The following is a 17,331-nucleotide window of genomic DNA, read 5'->3' as shown; positions in this document are numbered from 1 at the left end:
TGTGTATAGGGCAGCCTTCCAAGAAATGTGTTACCTTATGAAGTTCAAGTAAAAAAGCCTAAGTTCATGTAGGGCTGCTTTAATCTACTTCAAAGCAGAATCTGCTTTTTAGTGTTTTAATCATTTTTTTTTAATTGGCACAGGCTAAAACCTGAACCACTAAAAGTGAAATAATGTGAATATGGTGCTTTATCTATGAACTATGCCTTTTCAAGGATTTACATTTGTCTGCCAGAGGAAACACAGCACAAAATATGTTTTAGTACGAAACAAAGTAAAGCAACAATGCAAAGTGTCTATACACTTGATGGCAGTTTAATTTCTTGAACCCAAGTCATATTTACACCATCTGGCCAAAAGTTGGTGGATATCTGACCATCACACTTGTGTGTATGTTGGACATCTATGAACCTTCCCCCTGACTCATTACAATATAAAAGGGTTTTCCAGAAGCAAGTTGTACTATAAAATGTGATGGAAGATATTTTGTTTGAAAGGTAGTAGCATTGCCATGGTTTGGCTGGAAAGCTGCTTTCTAAATGGGCCCCTTATTAAAAAGGTGAACATACTTAAATTTAGTCAAAATACAGCTAAAATAAAGAAGCCAAAAAAAAAAAAAAAGTTAGAAAGGCGATCTACTCACACATCTACTGCATGCTTCTTCCTTCTCTTTACTTTAGTCACATTTCTGGACTCACTGTAAGGTGTAGCCTCTTCAGGATTACTATGAGAAGTGGTCACATCTGTTTTATGCTTTTTATTTGCACCACTGGGGGATTGTTCCCCCGAGTCCAGTTCAGTTTGTCCATGATGTGCCAAAGACACAACAGAGGCCAGGTCTTCATGCTGGATAACAAAAAACAGATAGGCTTTGTAAGTAAACCCAATCACTAAAATCTCAAACTCTCCAATATTCCATATTTTTAAATCTGCAGCTTTCATTAAAATAACACTTGGTGATCCTGCCATAAAAGTCCTTGTTCAGGCACTTCCTAGTATAGGGTGAGAATGCTTTATCCCTGTCTCCCAAATGTGCTCCTGTGTTTTCACCCAATGGAGACTGTAAGGGGCTGTGCCAAAGCACTTTGCACAGGCATGTTGAAGTGTTGTCGCCTTCAGGAAATTTGTCATGCAGCAGTTACTGGAGTGAATGCCTTTGGACAGTGACTGCAAGAAATTAGCAGCACGAAGATGCAAAAAAGGATTTAAGAAAAAAAAAAAAAAGATTAGTGTTTCAATAAAACAAAGAAAAAACAGTTTAGGATACGTGGTGCTTTAGCAACCCAAGGGTCCCATCCACTCATCCAGCTTTAACCTGCATTTTACCAAACCGGAACGGCGCAGGTCACCACTTGTATACTGAAACGTATTGTTTTCTTTGCGCCCTGCTCACACCACAACACTGGTGTGATGGGCGGTGCTCTGTGGAAGAATGCAGCATGCTGTCTTTTTTCACAGTGCACTGAAAGTCACCGCTGGTCACCCAACGGCAGCGCAGTGCACTGTGCTGCTATGTGGGGGCCTAAATGGAGTGCACACATTGTTCACTACCAAAATATTTTAAAAAAATGTAAACAGTGACAGTGTGCAATATAACACAGCGTTTTAGCAGAAAGCGTCTTTCAGTTAGTGTTTGCGTCCCCTTTAAAGAGCAACTCAATCAATTATTAAAATGCTGAGCTATCTAGGTAACTGGCTGTACCAAAAATCAGAAAGCTCATTTAGATGGCTAAGAATCTGAAGCCCATTGCAGGTCATTTTTCTAGTTTGGCCAGTGTTACTGATAAAAAAAAGGCATTTTTTTCCCCTGTGATTTGTCATGTTATGTTTCTAGTAAAAACATTGCAAGGTTATTTACAAATAAAGTAAAAGGCTTTTAAAAAATTTTGTGCATTTGTTTTGATGCAACATTACAAATAAAAAACTAAATGAACGGAAATAAAAATAATTTCCCTATAAAATGGTTAAAAAAAACCATTACCAAAATATAAACATAACAATTATAGTGAAAGAGGAAGGAGAGACATACCGAGTGTACTTCTGCAGCTTCCAATTCCTCATTTTCAACAAATCTGCAAGCAGCAATTATACCTTGAATGGCAACACGCCTATGTTCTCTGTAATTAAGGTGATCAATAAGTGTCTTAAGTTCATCATTTGTCGATAACATTTTTTCTACTGGAGGAAAAAAAATATATATTTTAGGATTGCCATGGTCTTAAATAGGCACATTTATTGGCAATTAAAGTTGCAGGGAAAAAAATAAAAAAAGAAGAAGTCCTGCGTACTATAGTACACAAGATAAATGCTTTAAAAAAATGCACTCTCAGTAATGAATCCTTTGTAACAATATTATTAATTTATACAAACGTAAGGTGATCTGTTACACTTTACAAAGAGTACTAAAGCATTACACATCAGCATCTGTCCTCTTGGATATGTCACTACAGGTTACCATAAGTGAACTTGGGTGACCTTATTTTTCATGGCTATTGAAGTAAAAAACAACCTTAAAATGGTATATATCTAGCACTAAAATTAAGGCGACAATAAACTCAGGCGTTAAATCTCAAAAATGCATTCGAGTACTTTAACTATTAACAAATATGGAATATATTTCACTAAGCTATCAAATAAATCTCTGAATTAAGTAATGAATGAAGTAAGATTGAAGTCCATCATGGGAGTGAGCTTGGAGCGGTGGCTATGTTACAACACACACAAGGACTATAAGGAACAAAAATAGCCCTCCATAAGTAAGGACAGGGTCAGCACAAATTCAGAGATGATTTAAGCATCTACAGTTGCACAAATAAGATACAATATTGTTAATAGTTAAGGTACTTAAATGCATTTTTAAGGTTTAACGTCACTTTAACCTTAGCGCTCATGTAGGGAACTATGCAAAATCATATGATACTTGGCTCCAATTGATTAAAATCTTAACTGACAGATGAGCGAGTAGCATCAGAGTCATCTTTATTACACAGATCACTATAGTGCATAACTGTATCTTACTACACTGGTTGGTGTGGAAATCAAAACACAATTCAATGCACTTCCTAAAAAGAAACTTCTCACCATAAAGTGAACCTTTCTATTCTCCAGGGATGTAAAAACAGTGGTACCTTCAGAACCTGCTCTGTCAGCTGTTTCAACACATTTTGTTAAAGGTCAGTAGCTAAGTCCTATACGCTCCAACTAGCCACTGAGGTAGGCCTGCTCCCCTGCAGAGAGCAGTGGGACATGACAGTCACAGAAGAGCAGAGCTGACATTGACGTGCCAACTGATTGACAACCTGGCTTCACTAGCTCTTTGCTATGCAAAAAGGTAAAATCGGTGGTGCCCAATAGCAGAAGAGCTGGGCCAAAGGCCCCATTCACACTGAGCGATTTATCGCGCAGATGTCGGTGCGATATCGCGCATATTATCCGCGCTACATCGCTCTCCAATGGAAGTCAATAAATGTTGCGCGATTGCACTCGGTCTAATGCAATCATGTGCGCAATATTGCGCGGAAAACCGCGTGATATTGCGTAAAATGACATCGCGCCATTTGCAATCCGCTTAGTGTGAATGGGGCCTAATAACGGAAGCAGTTTTTTTTTTTCTTTTACAGATTATGCACTCATGTTTATGAGCAGAATAATTTGTATTAGGAAGCGGTTTCTGTACACGTTGTAAGAGGAAAGGGCTGCTTTAAAATGTATGACAATTACATGAAGAAATCTCCCATACATGATCTCTAAAATATTTAATACATTTAAAAATGATGTAAAGAGGATAAAAGGCATCTCTAAATGGTGAAAAAGGGGGGGTCATCAAAATGCACAGTTTGAAAACAAACCTTTATTATCACTACAGTACTTGGCAAACGTTGCTGGTGTTTGTGGGTAAGGATGATACCCGCCAATGGTGATTTTTCTCTGGAAATCAGCTTCATCCTGAGTTTTCATCCAGTCTACAAAATCTTTTACCTTTTGATCGCTTGTATAGGGCTGTCCTTTATGGTATTCTGAAAGGCAACATATGTTCAAAATTACTGCAACAGGTTTGTGTAATTACTGACATTAGAATAAACATACTGTAGACCAATCTAAAAACTAATACCGACAGACAGACCTGGGCAGAAATGGGATTTTTTTGGCTTGGAGACCAATGCCTCTGACTGGTTTTTGATTTCAGAAAGCATTTTGTTGCAATGAATGGGAGGTTCTTAGTCTATCTCCTGGTCTACAGCAGAGACAAGTCTCTCTGCTAGTATCCTAGACCTGCTAGTATTGGCTATAAAAAGTAATCATCCTCTCTCATAACATTTTTATGCTTTCTATTCTTAGGCTCTTTGCTGCACATAAATCAACAAAGGTGATTTTACATTAGGAAAAGCATTTAAGAAAAGCAAGCTCACAGTAATTGAAATGATTGCGTAATTGCTTTGGTTTACATACCAGTTATGAACACCTGACTTTCATTGGAGGTTGTGAGGTAAGCTTGGCAACATTTGTCCTCTGGATATTCATGGACCACGCGCATCTGCGTGCACACAAGATACGTCACTACGAGAAAAAAACCAAACATCAGATCATGAAAGCTTAAGGCCCCATTCCCACTGCGCGATATGCAAATCGCGCGTTGGTCGCGTGATTTGCATATTGTGCGATATCGCGAGATTTGCAGCGCGATATCGCGTTCAAGCTTGCATTGAGCAAGCTTGAATCGCGGCTAAATCCGCTCCAAAAAGGGTCCTGCTGTAGCGACACACGACAGCAGGACCCTTTGCCCCATTGAAATGCATTGGAGCGCAGTATCGCACGGTAATTTGCCGCTATATCGCGGGAATTACCGCGCGATAAATCGCTCAATGTGAACGGGGCTTAAAATGCCTTTGACAGAGTTAGTTGGAATTGTAACTGTTTAAACATGGGGGGAATGTATCAATACTGGAGCAGGAGAACCTGGGTCAGTTGCCCATGGCAACCAATCAGCTTCTGTCTTCAGTTAAGGTTTGAAAATGAAAGGTGGATGCCGATTGGCTGCAATGCACAGTTGCTCAACAGTTTGTATTAAAAAAAAATATCCGCAGTAGTAATAGCAGTTTAGATAAACGGATGGATCTTTTCATTCCCCTCCAAGTGCAGACACGTAGGAAAAATGGGAACCGATCTTGCACTCGGTACTGAATTAGCCTCATCAAAAAGTGATGGGTGGGCCCCATTCCAAGCTACACACGGTTAACTTCCTCATTGACTTCTGAAGCTAGTAGTTTGTGCATACATTCCCTAAGCATCCTTGGAAAACTGCACACTGAGTGCCTACTTCCAAAGTTAGCTACCAGTTCAAGAATGTATGAAGAGGTGAGTGGCAGAGAGCTGGAGGACAGCACCAGCTTATCCAGGGAAAATAATAGCCAACGGGACACCGTTGCTTATTTGTCCAATCATGTGTTCACTCAATCAGTAGCTGGCTAGATACACAAACATGAGACTTTTCTACAATCAGGCTGAAAATGACCTAATTGTACAACTGTCATTGCAGGTTATAGGTACACCTTTATAAACGACTGGTGCCCTAGAGCACATGCTCCAAATCTATGGTCACATCTCAGCCGTCACGTTTCAGGACTTGATCAGGTTATAGTTAAAAAGTTTTAGTACACAGTCCTAAAGGTAAAAACAAACCTATAAATAAAAATTCCACCATTGCTGATATAGTGCATCTACTTTACTTGTCATTTTGTATGGGTTTTGATCAGGTGGCTGGCCATTGAAACACACACAGGCCGTGGGCACTATGGGTAATCAGGCTCTGGTATATAGTATATACTCACTGGGATGAATTTTCTCAAATATGTTGGGTTGTGAGGTTGCAAAAATTTCAAGTAAAAGTGGCTGATAAGAGGTCCTATCAATCACATGGACCCAACGGTACAACCAGAAATCTTCACCTTCATCTGAAAAAGAAACAAACACAGTTACAGCAGACATGTCTGGTACACAAAACAATTAACTATGCCTCAACAGTCACAGCCATAACCAGGATATAAATAATGTAGGAGAGAGTTTAAACAGCTTATTTCAGTTTTTTTGTTTTTTTATATAAAGTGAATACCTTAGAAGCACACACTTATAGCTCTAAGAAATCATGTGACTTAAAACATCTATTTCTTAGAACATGGTATTCTCACTCCATCAGCTTCTAAGAATGTGGCAGAGTTAAAATTTCCTAGAATGTAAGTCATGCTTTTTGATTGACACTATTTTAGCATGTCACTACCGAGTCTTTACCCCAGCCGTTCAAATACAGGGAAATCAAGGGAGGCTAACAGCAAACAGTTTCTATAGATTGCATTTCAGATGGTAATTGGGCTGCAGTAATGTTTTTCATTTTCAGTATTTCAAGGAAGGTCCACCTAAAGTAAAACCTTCACAAGAGAAATATGCGATGCTGCCATTGCTCACCTCCTACTGAAAATGTTTGTTGCCTGGATATTTTGCTTTCCTGCAGGTTTTAGTCATTTTAGACAAAACAAGAACAATTGTGCAGATCAGGAAAGCCAAAGAAATGTCAGTAGTCCTTCTCTTTATACTTGTTCTGGTTTAGGGACTCACACCATTGTATGAAAGTCCTTCATTCAGGCACAGGAGGCACAGCAGTGCGAGTCTCATCCTTTCAAGCTAACCCGAACTAATAGTTTAAATAAACTAAATACATTCAAGTGTAGTAAAGCAAAAGGTGTACAAAAAAGTGTCAGTGTTTGTTTTCATTAGAAGGAGGCCACAATCTGAATAAAGAACACGCCGGTCCCCTGCCAGCATGTTGTAGAGAAGGATTAATGCTCTCTGTGTAGAAACAGTGGTCTTTCTGCAGAGGAGCGGCGCTTTGCTGCTGAGCCAAAACTAGAACTCCCTCATCAGCTAGCATCATAAGCTTTACTGACTGCAGAGCTATAGGTCTGAAAGACCTCTGCAAAGAGACCACTTTCACACAGACAGCATTGGTCCTTCTCTACAACATGTTGGCACAAGACAAGCTTTTCTACTCACATTTTGGCTTCCATGATTCTGGTGCAAAATTAAGGAATATGGGGGAGGGGGTGGCTGGGAGGATTTCAGTGCCTCTGTTGTGAACTTAGCTTTGAAGATGAATGTCTCGACAACACCTATAGTTACAGTGGTGAAAGAGGGCTTGTTTTAAAATGCTTTTACTGTGTAGTTTAGTTACCTCGGATCCGTTTTCGTTCACATCTTCCCACATACGTCACAAGACCAATAACATCACAGACTTGGTTATGAGGTAAATGATTCAATTCTGATCTAAAATGTAAATAAACTGTTGAAAAATAAAAATCTAAGACATGTAAAAACCTATGAACCTCAGTTACTGCGGTACTTGAGGTTGAATAAAGACACAGGTCTATGAAGTTCAACCTTTGTGAGCATAGGTATGAGTGTACCTATATTTGAAGTACACAAAAAAAAAAAAAACACCATTTATTCAAGTTATAATTTCATGAATAATAAAACATTTTTAAAAAAGGAGAACTATGGGGTAAGTGTTTTTCCCCATAGTTCTCCTAAGGGTCACGAGAGGACATATACTAGCGTCCTCCTGTCACTCAAAGCTCAGTATATAGCGAGCTACAGCTCGCGGTATACGGAGACCGCCGCAGCCGGCATGGATCCCGACATTACTCTCGAGATCCACCCAGCTACATGATTGACAGCTGGCTCTACCTATCTAGAGGCAGAGCCAGCTGTACCCGCCCCCTTCCCATCCGGTCCGCCAGTCAGCGCTGGAGGATCAGAGCAGGGAGGGGGGGATCCCTGCAGGGAGCCGTGAGTGACAGTCACGGCTCTTTGCAGGTGCATGATCGAGAAGTGAGCGAGTGATGGTATGTGTTCGCTCACTTCCCGATCTATTGAGCCGACGTGTGACAGTTTCATTGTCACACGTCGACTCGAACTATGAGGTTGAGTGAAAGTCACTCACCTCATAGTTCTCTTTTAAATCTGAATAGTATCGGTACACCACCGCAAAGAATGAGAAAGGGAGGGCAAGCACTAGCAGTCAGGCTCTTCTGCAATACAGTGCTTTTAGACAAATGTGTAGCTGGGCACTACGAGCTTACATACGGGACATGAATGAACTGTTCATTCTGCAAGTAAAGACCTCTACATACATTAAAGTTTACTTGTGCCCAGACTATATACATATTTACATAATCTTAAGCAATAAAAAACAGGCAGACTGAGAGTGGACTCCCTGGCTACCACAACAGGTTTCCCTTGCCTGAGATAGAGCTGCAGAGGTTCTAGATAGAGCTCTGTGACAGAGTGAGCAAGGTAGCCAGAGGGCAGTTTTTCCATTTGCCATGCTATAGTTATCCAATATGTCTATATGCACATCATCAAATCAGCTAGCTGTAAATAATTAAAGTGTATAGCATTCCTTCATCTTGCATGTAAATAACAGTCGTCAAATTCATTTCTATTGAGAACACCTACATGGGAAATATTAGCAAATGAACACATCAAAAGGCTTTTCTCTGTCGGGCGGTACAGTATTGGCATTTCTTATCACACTAGATTTGGGACTTTTAGCATAGGGATTGTTCATAACTTGTCATACAACTGGCATCAAGACCAGGGCCAAAAAAAAAATGAACTATTGTAAATAGGAAATAACATCATTCAGTATTGCTTTCATCGCTCGAGGCAATCTTACAATTAATGCTCTTTTCAGACAAGATAACGGTTACAGCAGATTAATTCCTTTTGTTCTGCACCTCTCAAATAAACCTGTCACAATCCTTGACAATTTAAACTGAGAATATGATGAAACAAAATCAGAAGGTAGCTGCAGTGCAAACTGCACGTCAAAATAACTAGTTGATTCAAATATATAGGAAGTTATATGCAAAGCCTGTCTTTCCTTATGAAACTTAAAATTGCATGGTGGGCAAATTTCCAAAATGATCAGAAAGAACTAAGTGAAACAAAACGTGCATGAACCAACATAACAAAAGTAACGTTACCCGGCATAGAACGGCTTCTCCTTGATAAGATTCCAATAAACCTGAAATTGGATCCTACACTTAGAAGGAAGAATAAGCTAATCACAAAGCACGTTCTTAAGAACATTCTGCTTAAATTAAAAGTATTTTCAGACTAAAAGCCCAATGTTGCTGAAAACCGTTACGGATCCATTCGCTGTCGATCCAAGACAGGCCTGTGTAATGGCTTTCAAATTTTTTTTGCAACATATAGGATTAGTAAAGAACTAAAAAGAACTACTAAACTACAATCAACTTAAGAACATGTGGATGTGATTAACTTTTGTTACTAACATCTTGATGCACCCCAGTATCAAAATCCCTAAACGACCAATAGACTGCACAACCATTAAGGGATCTATGTACAGCAAACTAAAGGGCATATATATCCAACCCAAAACAGATCGAAGTCAGTTTGACTAAGTCATCGGTTTTAACTATTGGACAGGAAACTGTCAGCTATGTGTTCAGCAATTTGTATATATCCGTTTTTTGATCAGAAATAAAGTACATTTTCTTTAAAACTAACATTGTGGTTTGTCCCCACCATTGGTTAACCCTTGAACTGCCTTCATCTGTAACACAATTTTTCTTTTTTTGATACTGGCACAGTATGTACCACATCCAGAGAGTGGAGAGAAATCTCCCTAGAATGTTTTGAGGCAGGACATGGAGAAAGAAGAACAATGTACTGGTCAAAGTGGAAAGAGGAGACCACTTTGAGAAGAAGAGAGACCTTAAGGGCCGGTTCCCACCACAAACAGTGTGTTCCAGAGCGGTCAGCCTCTGGTATGCACTGTATTGCATTCTGGCCGGCTCCCTGCGTTCATGGGTGGGAAGGGGCGTGGTGGTGCATTGAAGTCTATGGCACCGTAGCCACACACCCCGCAGTCCGATCGCCCGCACCAGAATGCGTGGCACATCAGTGCCAGCGTTCCGGTTCAGTGCGCTCTGCCAAAATGCTGCAAGCACTATTTTTGCAGATCGCACTGGACCGGAACGCAGGCACGATTGCACAGCTGGTGGTGGGGCGTGGCTACAGTGCCATTTACTTCAATGCACCACCATGCCCCCTCCCACCCATGAACGCAGTACACTGCATTCCAGAGGTACGCAGAGGCAACCTTGCGGGTAACGGTAGACACAGGAAAATCCCTAATGGGGCTTCTGACTTCTGGAGGGCTGACAGAGCCAGGTTGAGATCCCACGGAATCAATAGGGAACGTAAAAGGGGAACAATGTGAACGCCCCCATGCACAAAGGCTTTCACCTTGATGGTACTTGAGACCAAATGATGATCCAGACTGGATAGGATGAAAGATAGGATTCATCCAATGTAGTATTTACTAGGATGAAAACTCCTAGTTTAGGGATGACTGAATCTGCAAAGCTCCTGTCCCTCAGTACCTGGGCTTCAAAAGCCAAGCAGTTAAAGACAGCAACTAAGAAGCAGGATGGCAGGCCTCCATGTGCCTTGGGAATGGTGAAAAGGTTTGAGCAGAAACCCGAGAACCTTTCCTCCTCTGGAACTGGAACTATGACCCCCTTAAGAGAGGGGCTGCTGGAGAGCAGAGAAGAAATATGTTTGTCTTTATGGAGACGCTCACAGCATGAAGCAAAATGAACGCAGAGACCAAAACTCTACTTTGTAGCCCCCGAATATGATCTTCTGGACTTTGGCATTTGAGGTGTCCTGGGACCAGATGGTTGTGTAGGTCGACAACCACACACTCTGGCAAGTGGTAAATCTTCCCTCCCCCCTTCATGACTTCCTTGATGAAAGTGTCAAAGGAGTCACCAAAGTCACCAACAAAGGGCATTCTAACAAGGCGCTTCTTGCACTGAAGCTCCACAGAAAACACTTGAGACAAATTATCCTACTTATATGAGTCAATAGGAAACTCATCCTGGATATTTGACGGAGTCCACTAATCCATCTAGGCAGTAGTGCAGGACTAGAGTTAACAGCTCCAGAAGCTGGAGGACAGACTAATCCACCAAAATGTATCTGGGATCCTTAGCTAGGTTTTTGGACAAGACTGCTAAGATCTGACAAATAGACAGGTTCGCAAAAGCAGATTTTGCAGTTGGACCTGCTAAGAAAAACAAGGCCTTAATGACGGATTCTAACCTTTTGTTCACAGGTTCTTTGAAGACCGGGACACCCTTACCAGGGATTCTTAGGATTTTGTTACGGCAGGGAAAAGCAAAGTCCACAACAGAGATTGGCCATTTTTTTAGAACTCCTCCTCAATAGGGTATAAGCAAACTGTTTGAGGGATTTTTTTTCAGGGTGAAGCCAGTCACCATACAAGAAAGAAAGCAAGAAAGTAACAAAGCAAGAAAGAAACAAACAGAGCAGAGAGTGCAACAACTAAGGACACTGTCTATTTATTTAATGTGGTTGATGTGTTTCCTGTTGCAGGCAGGCGGAGCCTATATCTCGATGGCTGTCCTGGAAGATGACTGGGGAAAAATAGACTTGCTGGGAGTAGAAGGGATTATATGAGGCTGTCCCTAGAGCTTTCTTTGTCACTGTCCAATCACATAAATATAGCTGCATATAAGCAAGTAGTGCAAGACTGATTCTGTGACCTGTGATACACACTTAAGAAAGTGCTTTTGTTGGTGCTGTGCTCCTGTTAAAATTCCCTTCACGTTGTTGACGTGTAGTCAACAGAATAAGAAGCATGGGGAAATATATCCAGTGAAGCCATAGACAGACAGAAAACCCAAATTATGTTTTACCCTTCCTTAATTTAACCATAAAACTTTATATGGAGTTCAGGATATAGCAACATTTAAATACAAATTTTCATGGCCCAATTACAAGAAAACTAGCGCTAATCTTGAAATTTTATGATTTTGAAGACTTACCACGATTATGCAAGTATATTAAAACATTTTTGTGTTTGGTTTTTAGATAAGGGATTTAACCTCTCTATACTTCCATCAGGTTTTTTTCTGCTGGCTGTGACCTCCTGGAGAGAATTCCCATCACATCCTGCCCTGCAGACACAATAGGATATGAAAGGAAATCTCTCCCATCAATGAGCGGAATGCCATCTTAGAGTTGTCACAATAGCAGGTATCCCTAGTGGAAGATTTTAACCCTTGCTCCGATAACCCTGTGAAATTACTCATAATATTACATCTGCCACATTCATTTCTATATCAAACCAATTCATGGAGCAGGCTTAAAATCAATACCCAAGAAACACTTCTAATAAATACCATAAATTATAGCAGATAGTTGGCAACACAGATTAAGCATAGGCTCCCTACCTAAAATGGCCTCTTAGTAGGCCAAGCATGTCAGAAATTTGGCATTTGCACAGGCACTTTGAAGGATAACAATGTAAAAATACATGTGCGTGCCAGAAAGCTTTGTTTGTTTCCCTAGTGTTTACTTCAAGACATGTATACATGTATCCTATTACCATTGGAAAGCATGGAAATTAGATACCTTTTTTTTTTTTACAGAATAGTTCTGGTAATAAGAAGTATCACCCTGTATTATTTTTCACAGCTCAGTCACCTAACTCCCACAGTATATGTTTGCTTTTTGTCTGTTGCTTCTATGTGCAGCTGAAGCGCAGCTCTAGAGGGTTCCCTCTCCCTCACCCCACCATTTCAAACCACTCTGCAAAAGGGACAGGCCACGTGATTGACATTGCTTGTCTCTATGTCCCTTCCATTTCCTGACATGCACAGGAATCATGGCAATGCAGGGGTGGGGGGCACACCTTCACTGGAGTCAGCACAGGCGCTAGTACTAGGAGGGGAATCTTGTTTTATACCCGGAAAGTGCAGAGACAGGGAGACAAGCACTGCCAATCATGAGGCCTGTCCATAGGGAATTGGGGTGGGGGTTCACGGTCACCCTCTGGATCTCCACTTCTGCTGCGCACAGAAGCATGGGATAAAAAGCAACATATGCTGTGGGAGTTAGGTGAATGAGCTGTGAAAAATACAAACGTGAGACTTTAATAAAAATATATTAAAAAAGGTGTTTGTCATGTGTGACAATTAGTAGTATGTATGTGTGAGCAAAATCTTGTAATCAGTAATCCCCACCTTGTGATAAATTGGTATTTCACATTGGGTAGTCTCCATTCAGGCTTCACATCTTCTTTTCGAAGAACAGAAATCTTGGATACAGGATCTTTGGCATTCAAGCTAATTTCTGGGGAAAAAAAACAAAAACATTAAACGCCACAAAATTGCACACAGTATTGTTGTTATTTTAAGTTGCAATTCACCTTTATAGTAAACCTATACCATTCAGACAACTTTCTGTATGATTTCATTATTCCTATGAGAAAACAGCACAAGACAGCCATCAAAAACCTCCAGTGCCAGTCATGGGACCAAATGCTGGAGCATTAGTCATGATAGTCATGTGATTTCTGCCAAATTATGATGCCCTTCTAAAAGGAAAAACAGCAAAAACACTTTTGGAATTCATTACTGTAGAACTAGTGCCACCACAAAAAAAGCTGCTTTTTTTTTTTTTTAGTCATGCTGGCTTCATCACATTTTTTTAGAACCTATTCACACCACTGTGTTGCCGTAACACATGTAAAATTAATCAGTGCGCCATTATGCCAATCTCTTTGTGCTCTTACATTTTGCTGTATTATTGGCAGCCTATTCAAATGAATAAGGCAATTTAATTCAAAGTACAAGAACATGTGGCTGACTATAACATATGTGTGTGTACATTTTATTTTCACACATACAGTACACACACACATACACCTTTCATAAAGAGAAACCAAACCAGGAAACACACTCACTGCAAGTTATTGAATTTGTTTTCCCCAAATCTGGTGCCAGCACTGACAAACTGGTAAATCCCCTACATTTAAAAATACATTTCCCCATTTTTAACTGTATTCAAATAACGAATTCACATAAGGTAAAAACTCTGCTATCACAAACAGGGATCAGGCAACTGAATGCCTTCTTACCGTAGGTTGAAAACAACAATTCTCATGGAATCTGCAGGGCGTGGAATAGTTCTATATAGGAACAAATAAACCCTGCCACTCTTCTCCTGCATAACCCTAATTGGGCATGTTTTAGGTTCCCACCTGAGACTTACCAGTGCAATAGATTGTGTTGCTCTCTTGAACACATCTGTCACAATAGGGTGGAAATCAAAGCATTAGCAGATATACTACAACTTCATAGTTCTTGGTCATCTACCCCATGTGGCCAAAGTCCCTCAAAGACCGTATGCCAATGCTGACTTTGTAAAAAGTTAATAATTGCATAAGATCCTTTACCCCATGACAGTGCTTCGCTCTGCCATAGAATTAGAAAAACAAAAACAAACGTTTGATGTAATTTAACTTAAAAATAAATAAATAAAATTGTTGGCTTTTAAAGCAAAATTGTCCAGGTCTCATCTGACTGAAACCGAAAAAAACTCCACAAATCTAACTCATCTCATAAGTCTTTGTGCCAGAAAACTAAGCACATTTTACAATATACAACTGACCACACTTTACACACCTCTGTAAGATATACTATTCTCAAAATGCAGAACAGCAAGCAAATAAAAATGTCAAAATTATCTTCACAGAAAATGCTACAAATGACTGAAAATGTGTCATTTCTAAAAGTATAATTCTAGCTTCTCTTAAGGAAAAAGTAGAACACTAAAATCACTGAAAAATTCCAAGTCAGTGCAGTACTTGCAACAATTTATAGATAAACATGACCTCTGGGAAATTAAGATTGTGCTATATACATGAATAAATAATTTGAAAGATTAGGCAATTCAGCAGTAGTGGTTTATTCGGTGGGCCCTGGCTGTTCTGTGGCCCATGGTGTTATGATGAAAAACTTGCTCTTGTCGTGAATAAATAACTGTAGGAAATACATCATTGTTTTGGTAGTAGTCTAAATAACTGTTCTGGTTGAGTTTTGTAGTGTGTAATTAAGTGTTCTGATTGAGGTTTCAATGGGCTAAAAACCTGAACATGTGTGTAACAAGAAAGGATGTAAAATAACATCCAGTATCGAAGAAAATTACTTTTATAAAAGAACCCCTGCCAGAATAAAACTTATCAGACCAGGAAAGTGACATATTGCAAGTCTTTAGGCTGCACTTGGAATATTGTTTTTCTTTTATGCGAGTTGCAAAAACAACAGTTCTAGAAGTTTTAAAGCAGTTCCCAACAGTTGCAAGTTTTCAACCTAGATCTTAATCATGGCTGGAGGTGAAGAATAACAGCTCGAGCAAGCAGGATTGTGTGTAAAGGGATAGTCTCTGTCAGAAGATTACAGAAGCATGATTTTGCTACAGACAAGTCTCACTCTTAACTCACACAAGTACCTGAAACTTAACGGCGATGTAGGAATGTGCAGGCACCTCTGGTCACCTGTAATTATTATCAGTTAACAGCTTTCTGTAGTGCTTATTTGACAGATTTTCTTAAAAGTGTAACTAAAACAAAATAGTATTTTGCAGCTTACCAACCCTTAGATGTGATCGCTGCATTAGCTCATTTAACTTTATTTTCATCTAGTGATCCTGCCAATAACACACTACTTGTCCTTCGGTGACAACTCTCACTCACTGGACTGTAACTATGGAGAAGCAGTGTTGTCACCCTGGGACAGGAGGTGTTAGGACTATAGAACACATTCTGCTCTCCATGACATAGAAGGGAGACATTCAATAGTTACAAAAGGTAACATGCACACAAAAAAAATGTTTTTTGCATTTTTTGAACAGATAAATATACAGTAAACTTCCCAGTTATCCGGCACCCACAAGGATTGTGGTGGAGAACAGTAACAACCACCTCTCTTAGGTCTGCTCCTCTGCTCAGTGGGCAGGTGCAATAGCAAGTCTGCTATGGTAATTTAAAATGGCCAATAGCAGGACAGCTATTAAAACCCAGCCCACTGAGCAGAGAAGCGGACCTGAGCGAGAAAGCTCTCTCTCAGGTCCGCACCTCTGGTCAGTTGGCAGGTGCAATAGCCAGCCTTCTATTGGCTATTGCAATCTAAAATAGCCAGTAGCAGGCTAGCTATTGCTTCTCATTGTTTATATTCTGCTGCTGACTGTGGAATCCAGCAGCAAGATTTAAAGAATTTAGTTAGCAACTAAATAATTTTGCTAACAAAATGTTTTAGTGTGCACCAATCAACCAGCAATTTTTTAGTGTGCATCATCATTGGTCGGTTGCTTGAATGCCGGATAAAGGGGAGTTTACTGTACCACTGAAAGTGTTCGTAACAGACCAAAGGGATTCATACACTAACTATAGTAGAAAGAAAAAATCACCAACATGGCTGTGCTGTCTGAGACTGGACTGGAATGACAAATACAAAACCCTGGGAAGGATAAATAATCATTTACCATATCTGTTTTTACCTGCATAGTTATCCATTTGCCTGGAGTTTAGTTTTAAGTACAAATAGTCTTGTTTGTAAGCAAAACTCCAGAAACCTGGTGCTATACACTTGTGAATTAATTGACCAGACAAATGCAAAAGTAGTAACATTTGCAATAAGATTCTTTTTGTTCAGCAACACCATAAATCATATTTCCATCGAGACAGGAGCGATACTAAACCTGCGAGTGCTCTGTCTCTGTCATTAAACAGCTTTGTTAGAAAATGTTTATTAACTTTGAAACGTAAGGCATATTTGGGCAACTGTGAAAAGTTATCAGACAGATAAAAGAATATTTAATATGTACTCCTGTAAGAATCTGCGATAACAGTCATACCTAATGGGAGATTAAAGACAGCCAGATGCCATCTGAGACGCAATTACAGAACACCAACCGCTGTGGCAAAGATGAAATATGGGAGAAATAACAAAAAGTAGTAAAAGACAAGTTAACTTATTAAACCTGATCTGTAAAGAACACATTTGGTTTTTCATTAATAAATAATTCAGCAATAGAAGGCTTCTGTACATTCCCATTCCTGATTGCTGAAAAATACGACTTCAGCCAGTTCTAGGCAATAGATCATATTAGCCGCATTGTGAGGCGTCTCACCCTTGTGGTTTGCAGCCAGCCCCTTCTAGTAATAAGGCCCTTGACTCATCCATCAGCCTCTGACAAGTAATTTGCTTAGTTCATGCAGGGAAACAGAAACAAATCCTATCGACTTGTCAACACAAGATAGTTCAAGAACACAGGATGCTATCCAACTCTGAGAAAGTCTGAGTTATCATAGCATTGCATAACCGCTGAGCATGGACCACAAAATGAGGCGTACACTGATGGCTATACTGACCTTGATGTGTG

The 17,331-nt window shown here is 40.0% G+C and overlaps 1 protein-coding gene across 1 annotated transcript in view; it reads right to left on the bottom strand.

Moving 5' to 3' along the window:
• Window positions 1-17,331, bottom strand: part of CUNHXorf57 (chromosome unknown CXorf57 homolog) — a 44,892-nt gene that overhangs the window by 6,402 nt on the left and 21,159 nt on the right. The window contains exons 4-10 of the mRNA XM_018558480.1: window positions 13,131-13,239; window positions 7,223-7,314; window positions 5,829-5,951; window positions 4,450-4,557; window positions 3,849-4,016; window positions 2,030-2,178; window positions 644-846 (exon numbers count right to left, since the gene is read on the bottom strand). Of these exons, the coding sequence (XP_018413982.1) occupies window positions 644-846; window positions 2,030-2,178; window positions 3,849-4,016; window positions 4,450-4,557; window positions 5,829-5,951; window positions 7,223-7,314; window positions 13,131-13,239 (952 nt within the window). The remainder of the gene's footprint in view (window positions 1-643; window positions 847-2,029; window positions 2,179-3,848; window positions 4,017-4,449; window positions 4,558-5,828; window positions 5,952-7,222; window positions 7,315-13,130; window positions 13,240-17,331) is intronic.

This window comes from Nanorana parkeri, unplaced genomic scaffold, assembly GCF_000935625.1.
Source record: "Nanorana parkeri isolate BGI_ZX_2015 unplaced genomic scaffold, ASM93562v1 scaffold342, whole genome shotgun sequence".
NCBI classification, from domain to species: domain Eukaryota; kingdom Metazoa; phylum Chordata; class Amphibia; order Anura; family Dicroglossidae; genus Nanorana; species Nanorana parkeri.
Note: the sequence above shows the minus strand (reverse complement) of the source record. Positions and strands in the feature narration are given on the sequence as shown.